Source organism: Frankliniella occidentalis, unplaced genomic scaffold (assembly GCF_000697945.3).
Source record: "Frankliniella occidentalis isolate FOCC.00 unplaced genomic scaffold, Focc_3.1 Scaffold159, whole genome shotgun sequence".
Classification (NCBI taxonomy): Eukaryota; Metazoa; Arthropoda; class Insecta; order Thysanoptera; family Thripidae; genus Frankliniella; species Frankliniella occidentalis.
This window is the reverse complement of record NW_026267285.1, coordinates 82,690-96,096: the sequence shown is the minus strand read 5'-3', so window position 1 is coordinate 96,096 and position 13,407 is coordinate 82,690. Positions and strand designations below refer to the sequence as shown.

General features: G+C 43.9%; 4 protein-coding genes across 7 annotated transcripts in view; 2 read left to right on the top strand and 2 right to left on the bottom strand.

Annotated features, from left to right (window-relative positions):
• Positions 1-226: 226 nt before the first annotated feature.
• On the bottom strand, positions 227-2,710 carry LOC113208299 (immediate early response gene 5-like protein). The gene has a single exon (XM_026425245.2). It carries the CDS (start codon positions 2,492-2,494, stop codon positions 1,625-1,627), a length of 870 nt encoding a protein of 289 aa, XP_026281030.1. The 5' UTR covers positions 2,495-2,710; the 3' UTR covers positions 227-1,624.
• Positions 2,711-3,498: 788 nt separating this feature from the next.
• LOC113208297 (transmembrane channel-like protein 7) lies at positions 3,499-9,627 on the top strand. 2 transcript variants are annotated; one of them, XM_052271368.1, is made up of 10 exons: positions 3,499-3,872; positions 4,126-4,302; positions 4,410-4,559; positions 4,640-4,740; positions 4,834-5,088; positions 5,199-5,465; positions 5,574-5,747; positions 5,842-5,997; positions 6,080-6,340; positions 6,474-9,627. In XM_052271368.1, exons 2-10 carry the CDS (start codon positions 4,134-4,136, stop codon positions 7,284-7,286), a joined length of 2,346 nt encoding a protein of 781 aa, XP_052127328.1. In that variant the 5' UTR covers positions 3,499-3,872; positions 4,126-4,133; the 3' UTR covers positions 7,287-9,627. The 2 variants fall into 2 exon arrangements, with proteins under 2 accessions (XP_052127328.1, XP_026281028.1); XM_026425243.2 differs by having other exon boundaries at positions 3,500-3,837.
• Positions 9,628-9,739: 112 nt separating this feature from the next.
• Positions 9,740-10,594, bottom strand: LOC113208298 (ribonuclease H2 subunit C). Its single transcript, XM_026425244.2, has 3 exons — positions 10,376-10,594; positions 10,029-10,261; positions 9,740-9,944 (listed from the first exon to the last, which is right to left on the bottom strand). Exons 1-3 carry the CDS (start codon positions 10,527-10,529, stop codon positions 9,912-9,914), a joined length of 420 nt encoding a protein of 139 aa, XP_026281029.1. The 5' UTR covers positions 10,530-10,594; the 3' UTR covers positions 9,740-9,911.
• A 210-nt stretch (positions 10,595-10,804) lies between these two features.
• The window catches only part of LOC113208314 (gastrula zinc finger protein XlCGF8.2DB-like), a 57,613-nt gene continuing 55,010 nt past the window's right edge, over positions 10,805-13,407 (top strand). For 2 of the 3 annotated variants that reach the window (XR_008011596.1, XM_026425267.2), the window contains exons 1-2: positions 10,805-10,959; positions 11,043-11,160. The gene's annotated coding sequence lies outside the window, so the exon portion shown is untranslated. The remainder of the gene's footprint in view (positions 10,960-11,042; positions 11,161-13,407) is intronic. The other variant, XR_008011595.1, reaches the window with a different exon arrangement.

The window sequence follows — 13,407 nt, the reverse complement described above, 5'->3', positions numbered from 1 at the left end:
TTTCCACGCGTGAATAAATGTATGATATATGGTCCATTAGGCAGGTCAATCCGTATTAATTTACATGTTTTTCCTTCTTTCGTTTTTTTTGCATGTAATTTGCAAGTTTTAAGTAATTCCTTTGTAAGTAACTGTTTTTTTCTTAAGAATTGTACTTTTTCTTTCTTTCTTTCTTTCTTTCTTTCTTTCTTGTGTGTTGTGGTTTGGTGGAAAGGAAAAGATTGGGTTGCAATAAAACATTATTTAATCTTCACATATGTTACTATCTACATTATTTGAACTCCTAAAACAGAGCTCGTCATCACATATATACAGTTCATTACTGCAGAAATTGCAATATAATATTCATTTAAATTGGGCAATTTTTTGATAATTTTGAACTGTTTGCACCAAAAATTTATACTAAGGAATACATAGCCTCTTGAATTAATTGAACTTAGTCAACAATCAGTTGAAAAATATTGGGCATTTTGTATGGATGTAGTCTCCCCTCATATGCAAATAACTAGAGAGCAACACTGGTCCACACATAGTGGGGGCACTCTCAACACGCACCGAACTTCAAGTCACCTGCAGCTTCATTAGGTCAAAGTTCAACGAGTATGTAAACAATTTCACTATATTCATTTGATAAAATTTAATTTAAAGACCATAAATCCACACTTGATTTGAAGTGGTAGGCATGTGTTGAAAAGACTCCCAACAATACATCTTAAGACATTTCACTTCACAGCTGCTTACTACTGAATCGATATGCCTTCGCGAAAGCAAGTCAAACCCTTGAAACGGAATGTGACACTCGGGAATTTTTAGGAATATTTTTTTCAGGGTTTTCTGGATATCCTTTAGAGATTTCTGTACGTAATGCTCTCGGTAAGAACGTGGAGCGGTTCACGTGAATACGTAATTGAAAAAAGCCTTAAACACAGTAAGTAAATCCACGACTAGATCAATACTCAACGCACAGGACCCCCCAATATCGAACAAATACAAAAGGGGCCGATTTTAAGACAGGGCAGAGGCTCAGTGGACTTCCCCCAACCAAAACATTGGGACAACTTCCCCCCTCCCTCTCCCAAAGCTGAAATTGGGCGGTCCCAAAAAGTTGATTTGTTAATCGATGTACACTGTAAAGAGTATTTACAGGCCACAGGAGCCACAGAGCAGTTAAAACGGGTCAAAATTTCGAACATTCGGCCAAACAACGAGATTTGTGGATCCTTAGTTCTAAGGCTGTTAAGAAAAGGACGTCACAGTAAAAATAATAATTATTTAAAAAAAAACAATTTTCGGGATTAACCCTCTTAAATTTTTGATAAAAACGCCCAACAGAGAAAAATAACAAAATTAACAAGTCACAGCACAACATCGCACTTTCCATGGAAAAAAACGAGCCCAATTCGACACCAAGGCCAATGCTCTGATCACGTCCCTTCCTTCCTAATCACTGAAATCGTCACCCTTATCACAATCACCCACGCACCCCCGAGCAGAGCTCAAGTCCGTATAAAAGTACAAATTAATTGACAACAGTCGTCGCGACTGCGAGGGATCACAAGGCATTCCCCTTGGTGTGAATGGCCGTCCCGGAAAGGCCGGCCCAGGGAATTCCCCCCTCATTTCATTACACCGTCATGGCGATAAATGGTCTTTGCTGTAACGAGTCAACGCCCTCCTTGGCTTGCGCCGAGCACAGGTCGGGCGTGGAGACGGATCTGGTCAGCTTGAGGTCCGACAGGTCCGAGAGGTCCGCCAGGTCCGGGGAGGAGCCGCCGCCGCCGCCGCCCCCGACTCCGCCGCCGACGCCGCAGGCCAGCGGGCCGGCCAGGCCACCGAAGCTGAAGATGGACACGAGACTGGTGATGCGGTCGATCTCCATGGCCGAGCGCGCGGGCTGGTCCTCGTCGTCGTCCTCATCCTCGTCGTCGTCGTCGTCCTCCGCCGCGGCCGCCGCCGCCTCCGCCAGGCCCTTGGCGGCGGCTGCGCACGCCTCCGGGGTGGCTGCCGCTGGGGCTTCCCCGTCGCAGCACTTGGACTTCTTGGGCAGGATGGACTGCACGGCCTCCTCGGTCTCCCACTCGGCGACGCGCCGCCGCTTCAGACACTTGGGCGACGAGCAGGACGCGTCCGTCCTCAGAACGGCGGTGGACTTGTCCAGGTCCAGGTAGGTGGGCGGGGGCTGGCACGACGGGCACTGGTTCTCCTTGTCCTCGCCCGACACGCACCGCGAGCACGACGTCGACGACGACGACGCGTCCTCGGCCTCCTGGTCGGCCTGGGCGCTGGCCGCCATCAGGCCCGTCGTGTCCTGCGCCGCGTAGCACTCGGACGCCTGCACCATGTGGTACGCCTCCTCCATGAAGATGTACCGCGCCTTCTGCAGCACGGTCGCCACCAGCAGGTTCTTGTGCAAACTCACGCCACCCCGCTGGGTGCGCGACTGCGCGATTTTCGCCAGCGAAATGCTGATGAGCTTCTGGGCCTCTGTTGCCATTGTCACTGCACACGACACCGCACTGTTCACACTGTGTTGTTATCCGTCAGTAATCCGTCCGGGCGGGGCGCAGCCGCTGGGCGCAGGGTGCCAGGCCTCGCTCTCGCTCGCTCTCTCTGTCGCTCCTCGGCTCCGATCCGCTCGGCCTGGCCTACGTCCGCACGGTGCCACACACTCCACTAGAATGCCCGCCCGCGGCCGCCCGCACCCATATAAGTAACTTTCCGTCGCCGTGACGTCACGGCCTACTTATCAACCAATCGCCGCCCGTCCTTCGCGTGCAGCGCGGCGGCGGCGGCCCGCGGCGCCATCTAGCGGCCCCGCGGCGCACCACGGCGACGTCACCGCCCCGACAGTCTGGCCACGACCACGGCCGCGCACTCCCCGCGGGCCACTCGCCCCCCGGAGGCACTAACCGGGCCTCGACCACGCTGAAAATCACCGTCATGGTGTCAGCAGAAAGTTGCATCGATTTTGAGAGAGCCTTTTCAGTACGGGAAGCGACAGATGTGCACACGGCGTCAGCTGAAAGATTTGTGCAGTGGAATTTCACTTTGGAGTACTGGTGCTCCTGATCGAGCTTAAGGACATCCGGCACTCTAGCGCGCAGCTTGAAGCCGCGCTTGAAACTGACACATCTTTTGTTTGATATCATTTATATGGGAATCGTTTACTAAATAAACTAGTAGTTGATATTCACACGTTCACGTTGATCATGCGTAAGCACAGCTTTTAGACCCGAATTCAATGTATTTGTAGGCCGTATTGCTTTAGTTTCAGTTTCAGTCGCCTGATCTTCGTGCTCCTATTAAATTTATGAACATCCCCGCAGAACTGGAAACCACTTTTCTAATTTCACTTTTTCTTTTTTTTTGTGAGATTGCGAAATTTACCTAAATCTTGTTCAAACATTTAACTGATTTAACTACCGCACTTTTCTAATATTTTAAAAATCCCGCTAAAACTGTCTTCTGTTGGCGAGTTGAAGACAATCGATAAATAAACCTAACGCGTTTTACGAGAAGGCGCTTTTCAGAGCAGACACAGAAAATGGAAAATGCTCTGACGGGTGGAAAAAAGGCGAGCTGGCGTTTATCGTAAATAGTTCTGCGATAAAAATGATAATGTGTCTCCCTGGCGCATAGTGTTATGTTCTTGAGATAAAGAAAGTGTGGTGCGTCAAGCGAGACGTGTGGTTGTAATCTAGTCAGTATGTCGGCTCCGAAACACGACAATGTTTTGTGTAGCCGCCCTTAACCCAGCAGACTACACTATTGAAAAATAATTGGTCTTTTCCTGGCCATCTTGAATGAATACTATTGTCAAAAAGTGAGAGATTGTTGGTACGTGAAACAGTTGTGAACCATTAACGTTCTTGGTTAGTTTTCAGTGTTCCCTCTTGAGTCCCATTATGTTTTGAATGGGGTTTGTTATTGTCTGGTTGCTGTCATAGTCTGCCTTTGAACACTCCAGTAACTTCAATATTATTTTGTACCTCTGTTCCAATCCAATTTGTCTCTGTGCTCCCCTTAAATAGACCACGGAGACGTTTTATGAATCATAATGGATGTCTTCTTTAAGCAACAGACTTGGCAAATCAGGTCTCTCAATGTGTGATGTTGATGTTGTAGGTGCCAGGATGTCTGGAGGTGAACGCAAAGTTAAGCGACCCAGAGCTCAAGGATGGGAAGAAGCTGGTGGAGAATTTTACCAGGAGAGCTACCCTGGATGCGAGGCCGATCTTGACTCTATGCATCAAAATCCTTCTAACATTGCAACTCTGTTGCCGAGCAAACAGAATCGGACCGGTGAGTGATGAGTATACTCAATTGCAAGCTATTTAAAATTCTCTCTTATTCTTTTTATTGTGTTCAAATGTTCGAAGCTACTCAACTTGACTTTTTATTTATGTTAGCTACATATTCCAAAAAATATGATACGAAAGGCACTCTAAGGAGAAGAACTGCTTCAAGATCCCAATGTCACAATACTATTAGGAGACCCTCGATGGCTCCTGTGTCACAGGCAGCCACTGATCTCGGTGCATTGCTGCCTGACCTTTCAGGTATGTTAATTCTTTTTACATTCTTACTTATGTTCAGCATTATTTGATTTTTCAAGAATTGGTCTATTTTTGTCCTTCAGAAAATTTATCAAATGAAGAGCGGACATGGGAGGAAATAATGCAAATCAAAGCCATGCCTGTCAGCATGGCTCAAAAGAAAGAACACAAAGCTAAACTGCAGGTCAGCTAGATCATCTCTATATAGAAGGCTAATAACCACGCTGACTGGAGTTTTAATCAAATTTGTCTGCTAATTGTTTTTTTTACTGTACAGAGCCAAACAAAGTTAAGACTTCAGGGAATAGAACAACTCAAATGGCAGCGGCGTAAGATGTGGCAGCAGTTGAAAAAATCTTGGTCTGAAACATTGGCTAAGATGGATATTTGGAGACTCAGTATGAAGGAGGTTGAAGGAGATTTTGGAACAGGAGTGGTGGCATATTTCCTTTTTATTAAATGGCTAATGCTTCTTAATCTTGGAATTTGCCTCCTAATGGTTGTATTTATTGTTTTACCTGCTCTATTGCTTGTAAGTGTGTTACTTGGACTTTACTACCTTAAAATGTCATCTGCTCATATTACACTTGATTCTAAGTGTTAACTCTATACATTAAAATTTTTTTGTTGTTGTATGCTTAGAAGCCTGCTGAGCAGCCACAAGAATGCAACTTGAGTAGCAATGTGTCAGGTTCAGGATCCATTGAATGCTGTTCTGCTAAGTATGCAAACTCATCATCTGAAGCTGAAAATATTGTAATACAAATAGTTCAAGGAAGAGGCATTGTGGAACATACACAAGCATTTTATGGAATTTACCCCAATGTGGTGCTTGATCTCAACTCTTCAGCTGGTCTTTATTATGACATGCCTTTGGCATACATCAGTGTTGCATTAACTTTTATGTTGGTTAGTGTCTATTTAGTACTAATACCGTAATAGAACTTGTATGCTTAGAGGTAATCAGGGTATTCATGAGAGAAACTAACTGTTTTGTATTGTTATTTTTCTATGCAGATAAGTCTTGCTGCAATTGTTAAGTCTGCTGCCAAGGGATTTAAAGAACGTCTTGTTGAAGGTGAAGGACAGTTCTATCAGTATTGCAATATAATATTTTCCAGCTGGGATTTTTGTATTAATAACGAGAAGTCTGCAAATATTAAACATAAAGCAATTTACTATGAAATAAAGGTAGGAAAACACTATCCTTTACGGCAGTTATTTACATGAATGTTTTGATGCTGAAGTATTACTAATGCTAATGCTGGTTTATATCTCTAAACAGTCAAGCTTGGAATCTGAGAGAATTGAAGAGGAGCGAATAACACGATCAAAAGAGGAGAGATTCAAATTGTTTTCTGTCCGAATACTTGTAAATGTTGCTGTGATTGTGCTAATTACCGGAGCACTTTACCTAATATATGCTGTTTTTGACTTTTCGGTGTGTACTAAGAACGGTGAAGTAGTTAACCGCATGGTTTAATACTGATAGCCTTAAATTCATTTTTATTTATATTTTATAGGCACGAACACAAAACGAAGATTTCATTGCCAAAAACGAACTTCTCAGGCTCTTATTTGAGTTTCTGCCATCACTTTGCGTTGTTGGACTGAATTTAATCATCCCCATAGTTCTGGGGATGATGGTCAGCCTAGAGAGGTATTCTCCTGTGCTTGTAATTAGGATGACACTGATGCGTACAGTTTTGCTACGTCTTTCTTCTCTTGGTGTGGTACTGTTGTCATTCTATCGTCTCTTCAAATGTGATCCCTGCAAAAGTGAGGTAAGCCTCCACAAATGTGTGTGCATTTGTAACAAATTGCTTTCTTTTAATCCTACCATTCTTCTATGTATGAGCAAGAAAAGCTTTTTGATTTATAATGCTAATAATTTATTATCTGTTTTAATATTTTCAGGGACCAGATGAGAATTGCAAGGCTCCTGCATGTTGGGAAACACATGTTGGGCAACAATTTTATAAGCTGATGCTTGTGGACTTTTTGTCACATATTGCTGTAACATTTATTGTTAATCTTCCAAGAGGCCAACTTGCAAAGTACTCCCGTAATTCAGTCATTACCTATCTGTGTGAACAACAATTTGACTTGCCCAAACATGTTCTTGATGTTGTCTACATCCAGACCTTATGTTGGTTGGGTAGTTTCTTTGCTCCTGTTCTGCCTCTTCTCGCCTTTGTGATCTTCTTTTTCATGTTTTACATAAAGAAGTTTGCCTGTCTTGTTAACAGCAAGCCCTCTACAATTCCATATCGAGCCTCAAGATCAAATTCTTTGTTTATGGCTGTGCTATTGCTTTCATTTGTAGTCATGATTCTTCCTTTAGGCTATACAATTGCAGAATGGCAACCTTCCCGGTCATGTGGACCATTCCGAGGCCAAACAACAGTTTGGTCAGTAATTGTGAGAACTTTCTTGTCTTCCCCACTTTGGCTCCAACATATTGTGTTCTTCTTTAGTACAGCAGGATTCGCTGTACCTGCTTTTGTGACTCTTGTATTATGTTTATACTACTTTTATGCAGTGTCTGCAGCCAACAAACACATGGTGATTGTTCTCAAGAATCAGTTGGTGCTGGAAGGCAGAGACAAGCAGTTTCTGCTGCACAGGTTAAGCACAATCATCAAACAACAACAAGAGCACCACAAGGCAATGAGGGCTGCCGCACAGAGTGTTCAAATGAACAGTACAGACATCTCAAGCAGTACGTAGAACACACTATCATAAATTTATAAAGGGAAAAAAGATATATCACCACTGCTTAGTAGGGAAGTGTAATTGTGGCAATAGTGTAACTATACTGTCTCAACCCAGTTGTGCCGTCTGTTTGTAAAGTCCAGGTGTGATTTTATTTGGTCGAGTTTGTCTGGAATGACAAATGGCATATTGATATTAGAATGGAAGTAATCTATTTCCACTAGTCAGTTTTCAATTTATTTTAATTTTTGAACTGTTGTGTGTAACACTACCACGAGGAAGTTTTTAAATGGAGAACTTTTGTAGCCTTTCTAGAAAAGTAACTGTTAGCTTTTTTTTTATAAAACAATTTTGTTTAAAGAAAAGAATGCAAAAAAAAAAAAAAAAAAGGATAAAAGAAGGGTGTGCAAAAGTTATGTAATTCTCTTATACTTACAGCTGCTCAATCAAAGTGATCCAAAGAGTTTTTTTTCTTTGAAACAGTATTGTCTCATTTACTGTGTTCAGAAATGTTTTGTTTTTTTAAATTTTAAATGATTGCCATGAAGGTTTTAGAAAGAATGCTTGGTTGTGTCTTTTGATTGATTGATGCTTTTGCTGCTCACTGGTATTGTGTAAAATACCACGTGGGCCTATCTGGTGCATTATGTTTTTCTCACAAAGCTGTATACCAATTGATCAAAGCAAAATAATCAAAATGAATCCTTCATACTTTAGTTCCTGAATGTTAATATATATTGGGTGCTTATTTATGGAGCCCTATTTTATGAGTTGCCATTTTGTGATGGAACAGTGTCCTATTCTGTAGAACAAATGACTACTATTTATATGTAGCTTTATAAGTCTGTCACAAAGATGTAAAGGATTTTTGTAGTCCCTATGATATTAACTATTTATTACTGTAATTCAGGGTGTGATGTATTGTGAGTAAAGATTTTTATATCTGAGAAAGAGAAGTGCATGTAGAGTCGTGGCTGAAAGAGTGCACAAGTAGTGCTTTCCACTGTTAATTATGGTTTTGTTTTCAAGAATTGCTCTTCACCTATGTAATAAGATGTAGAGCAGTGAATTAAAACTTTCCCCTACTAAGATGTTATCTTTCAAAATTCTGTGTATTTACTCCAAAAAGTTTTAAAGTCTTCCCAGTTTTGTCATAGTAATGGTCTCCCACTCTTCCGCTATGATCTCATTGTGTGCTGTAAACTCTACATTGCATAGTTTGACTCTGGTCCACATGAAAATACCATTAACTTAAAGAAGGCTGAAATTTTGCTGTGAAAATATTATTAATCGATTGTATCATAATTTTGATAAGTTGTGATGTGAATTGCGTGTCCCTGATGAAGAAAATGTGTTGAACTTATTGTGAGGCCGGTTTGTGATAATCATCAGGCTTGTAGAATTAATTTGTTTAATTTTTCTTTTCTGCAAAGGTATCTAGACTTTCGTAATCTGATGCCAAATTATTTTCCTAAACATCGTGTATTTATTGTGGCATTAAGATACAATGTGTCCATTAAGTAAATATGCTCCTTTGTGTTAGAATTTATAATAATTCTAATATGTAAGCTTAAGTAATTGTGTATCAAGAAAAGGTGCTTTCAACCCGAGAGGGATGTATCTAAAGGCATTGTGAGGTTGTCTGAACTTTAAGGACCATGGCGTTGGGTTTACTGTTTTCAAAGTTTCCCAATCCAGTGTATATCTTTCATCTTACTTTGACCTCATTATGGCTTTATGTTGCTCTTGGGTAAGTATCTCAATCCCACTGCAGTATTTAGAGGTTTAAATTTTATTTAGGATATTAATGCTTGTTGGGCATATCTATTCCTCTTCTGTGGAAATCTTTTCATGCTCTAAATGTGCGGAAGTTTTTCAGTCATTCCCCTCCAGAAGTCTTTTAAATTGCTTGTATGTACACTTCATCCAATATTTTCACATACAGGTAGCATAAGAACAGCTCTGTTTACTTCAATGCTACACTGGATGAAGCTATTGGTATTTTTTTGATCTCTCTCTTAGATCTGAGGTTCACTCATTCCTTATCACTGCTGTCCTTTTGTCCCTCTTTGTTGTGACCTATGACTGTTCTTTGCTCTATCATTAGGGTGTCTACTTTCTTATGAATATTCTGTATCTGAGATTTTATAAACTGCTTCCAATGCTACCCCTTAGGTGTTCACTGTACAGTTTAAATCGTTAGCACTTAATGATTCTAGTCCTAAATCTCACCATAAATATACTCTTTGTATCATATAGAAGTTATAATGCTTCTTTTTATTTTTTGAACTAAGCTGTTGTTCCTGCTAGCTTTCCTTTCAAGAAGACATTTTGAAAAATAAATTGTATGGCGCTACATTGTTTATCTTTACTCAAATCCAGGATTTGGCAGGCAACCCTATCAAATTGCCCTTCTTGATTTTTATATAATTCTGTACTGGAAAGATCCAGATGGAAATTCATAAGAAACTGGTGAAACGTAAGTATTTAATCATAGGGAAATTATCCATGACAATTTAGATGAGAAACAAAAAGAATCAGCTATGCAGAAAAAATGCACCATTTGACTTAGAATGTAAAACAAAACATCAAAAGTACTTGATGAACAAGAGGTAGGTCAAACACCAAAATTAGTCTTCATTAATCACTAATACTTTCAATGGGTGAATGGAGCTGAAACCAAACAAGACAAAATTTAAATAATTGTATGTCAGACCACTTGCGCATGGAACATGCAAGACAGCAAGTAAGACTTACAGCTTCAGATATGTCAATCCAACTCAAGGCGCTGATGAATGGGTCATTAGCAGAAGGAACTTTGTCCCAATTCCAATAGGTAAGGCGGTCAAATATGTGAGAGACATGCATAGTACGTTCTACGTTTTCAACAAGTGGCTGCTTGGTTTCTTGGACGACAAGACCTCTGTAACCAGAGGGAAGGGATATATCTTCTCCCTGAAGTGGTCTTCCCCGGAAGGATGCCTTTTTAACTGTTGAATGGAAAGAAAAAATAGAAGTATACAGTAAAGTGAAACTGAAGAAATAAAAACAATTTAAAGGGAATGAGGGGTTATGTTTACAACCCTTTAAGATTCAGTTCCTACATTTTGAATCTTTCTCATTATCAACGGGTTTAAAGTATGTCGACACCCCTGCTGGACCATTTGACTTGATTTCACATGGCATGTAATGTATAACAGGTTGATTATCGGGAAAATTCTCAACAGTTTTCACACTACAGTTCAGATGGATCGCCATTTTTAAAGTTTGTTTTGGTTGGAGCAGTTCCCGCTCTGAGCCTGCACTGTTACCTACGCTGTGGCACAAATTTCCCAGGCTCAAGTTTTTTTTTTTGTAAAGCAATATTGTAATTTTCTGCAGAAACAAATTATAAAAAAACATCAAAAATATAATTTAAGCGTTCCTTAAGGTCGCGACAGATTTAAATCGTCTAGATCTGATTTAGTCGACGTACTCCACCACTTCGTAGAAACTGAAACTAAGACATGTGACGTCAGATCGGAGAGTCTGCTAGTTGCTGGTGTTGTTTTTGTTTTTGTGTTTGTAGTTTGTTGTGTCTGTCTGATCAGTGACAATGGAATGACGGAAAAGTGGCGCGGTGATAGGTGATGTGGGGTTAGGAGACAGGGTGTGTGGCGTTGAATGTGTACAGACTTTTAATCGCCCCGTAAGTAACTTTTCGCCGTGATTGCATTTTCTGGTACGACGAACACATGTGCAATGAGTCGACCGGCTCTTTTGCGTTTGCAGTGGAGAAACGTGTCTGGCGGAAACTTACCAACACCAACCGGCTCGTCGGCTCGTCCTCCGAGTTGGCCAAGTCTACCGACGCCACCGACGCCGTCCTCCTTCGGGTCCTCAGCTAAAGGTAAGAGACCTTAGGTCTCAACTAAACAATCATAACTTCATGAAAGACTGAGGTCCAAGGTCGCGATAATCCGTTCGCATGGATTGCTTGAGGCTCACTGCTTTAGCCGAAATTGGGCATATTTTGATGTTTGGAAACGGTTGAGTGGCTAATTTTATCTAGGTCTCATTGTGAAGATGACTCGGGTGAGTTAGATGAGTTAATACAAGCTAGCTGACGCGTAAGCTGTGCCGCTTTATTCTCCACCATATCCACCCCCATCCCTCCTTTGCCCTCCGGCTTGCCCTCACCGCACCGCAGCCGCAGGACCCTCTCAACTCCGCGCTATGCCCGTACTTCTTGGCCCGTACCAGCTACAGCAACAGCAACAGCAGTAGCAGTCAAGCTCGGGCTCGGACAGATGAGCTGCGGAAATACATTTCTGCCGCGGTCCCAAACTGCTCTTGCTTGCGGCGCTCCCCGGTCCCTCTCCACGCTCTCTAAATGCTGCTCATACTGTCGACTTCCGCAATTGTGGGCGGCTATGGCTGTTTGCGATTGTTGGCTGGGACCAACCGCCCCGTGACCGTACCGTGCGCCCCTCCGGCTCCAGACCTGTACTACTGCCGGAGTCCCGCTGGAGTTCTCGGTCAGCTCATATAGAAGAGAGGGAGGGTTTTCTTATGACCCCTGACCTTTCATTCGCCAGGCACCTCAATTCGTTTTCCCTCAACAACGGTTACATACTAGTTACTCAATAAATTTGTCGAGCCACAATATACTTTTGTTTTCTTGTGTTTGAGATTTTTTTGTTTGTTAGTGGAATGTATTTTTAACCCTATTTTACTGGCATTCAGGGGTTATGGGGTAGTTTTACATCAGATGACAACGCCATTTAATGGTCTCTATGGGAATGTTTGTCGCAGGCCAGGCCCGGCCTGCCCGGGCCTCGGGATCCTATTCTCTAAATTTGCCTGCCTGCCTCTCTCTCTGGGCTTGTGGCTCAGCATTGTTCGTCCTCCTTTATGCCCTTCTTTACTCCAATCTGGGCGGCAGTGCGGGGGCGGCGCGGGGGCGGCGCGGGCCGAGGTCTGGGGGGCGTGCTGCCTCTGCTCGCCGGCCCCGCCATCCAGGAGGCCGCGGCTGCTGTTACCGCCCAAGCCCCAAGTTTTGTTTATTTTCACAATGCCCCGACAATTTTGCGCTCTCCTGGTCGTTTCGCAGCTAAAGGCGTACCCTCCTCTCCACTCCCCGTTCCTTTCCCCCTCGGCCCCCAGCAGCAGCAGCGGTTATTCGTCCAGAAATGGCCCGCCCGGCTGCACCGTCGCCGTGGCCTGCCCCGGCGCTCCCCGGCTCCCGTTGCCGTTACGGAACCACGGCATTGGCGAACTGGATAACAAAGTGTGCTGCTCGTCGGGGGCGGCGGCGGGGGCGGGGCCGAGGTCGAAACCAGTGCAAGCGGGGGACTACGCTGAAAACATTTCGACAAGCGTGCGAACTACTTCCCCCCGGAACTGCCTCTTTCCGTGCCTGCCCGGCCGCCGCGCCGGTAGGCAACCCAACCGACAGCGCGGGCAGTTGGGTTGCCTACCGGACGGGATCGTCCAGGTGGGCGGATAAACCAATAAGATTTAAAAAAAAAACAAAAAAAACGGAAGAGTTTGTAGCGGTGTAGTGTGCTACTGTGGAAGTGCCTCTCATAGTGGAGTGCGCGCTCCGCCCCGCCCCCTTCTCTCTCTCCATCCATTGGTAAACTATTTGCGGAAACATATTGATGGCATGTATGGTGTATCGACGCGGGCGCGCGGGGGCCATTCGACCATTCGTCATTTTGAGTGCGGTTCAACTCGCAGCGGAGAGAGCGAGAGAGGAGCGAGAGAGCGAGAGGGAGAGTGGTAGGGACAGAGCGAGAGAGGGCGAGGAGAGAGCAAGCCTGAGTAAGAGCGAGGGAGAGAGTGAGAGCAAGAGACAGCAAGCGAGGGAGGCAGGAGGTAGACTCTAGGGCGGCGCGGTGAGCGCGAGCGAAAGGTGGGGGGTGGTGAATAATATTGGAGTGCTTAACGGGGAGGTGTGCGGCGCGCGTCTCTCCAAATATTAATTAGAAATCTGTGAATGGTCGTTCGGGGCGTGGCGCGGAGGGGGTGGGGGGCCGTCAACGGGGCGCGTTAATTACACGCCTACTACGGCCGGTTGTTCCTTGCTGTGGGGCGGGCGCGTCGTGTAGTGCGCGCGCGTTTTAAACGCGAATGAATGTCAAAATGTCAGATT

What these genes read in the sequence shown, in the direction of transcription:
- LOC113208297 (XM_052271368.1), top strand. Translation starts at nt 4,134, where the DNA reads ATGTCTGGAGGTGAACGCAAAGTTAAGCGACCCAGAGCTCAAGGATGG. An exon ending in ATTGCTGCCTGACCTTTCAG is followed by an intron (nt 4,560 to 4,639) that starts GTATGTTAATTC and finishes TTTGTCCTTCAG; the next exon opens with AAAATTTATCAAATGAAGAG. An exon ending in AACACAAAGCTAAACTGCAG is followed by an intron (nt 4,741 to 4,833) that starts GTCAGCTAGATC and finishes TTTACTGTACAG; the next exon opens with AGCCAAACAAAGTTAAGACT.
- LOC113208298 (XM_026425244.2), bottom strand. Translation starts at nt 10,529, where the DNA reads ATGGCGATCCATCTGAACTGTAGTGTGAAAACTGTTGAGAATTTTCCC. An exon ending in TAATGAGAAAGATTCAAAAT is followed by an intron (nt 10,262 to 10,375) that starts GTAGGAACTGAA and finishes TCCATTCAACAG; the next exon opens with TTAAAAAGGCATCCTTCCGG. An exon ending in GGATTGACATATCTGAAGCT is followed by an intron (nt 9,945 to 10,028) that starts GTAAGTCTTACT and finishes GTTTGGTTTCAG; the next exon opens with CTCCATTCACCCATTGAAAG.
- LOC113208299 (XM_026425245.2), bottom strand. Translation starts at nt 2,494, where the DNA reads ATGGCAACAGAGGCCCAGAAGCTCATCAGCATTTCGCTGGCGAAAATC.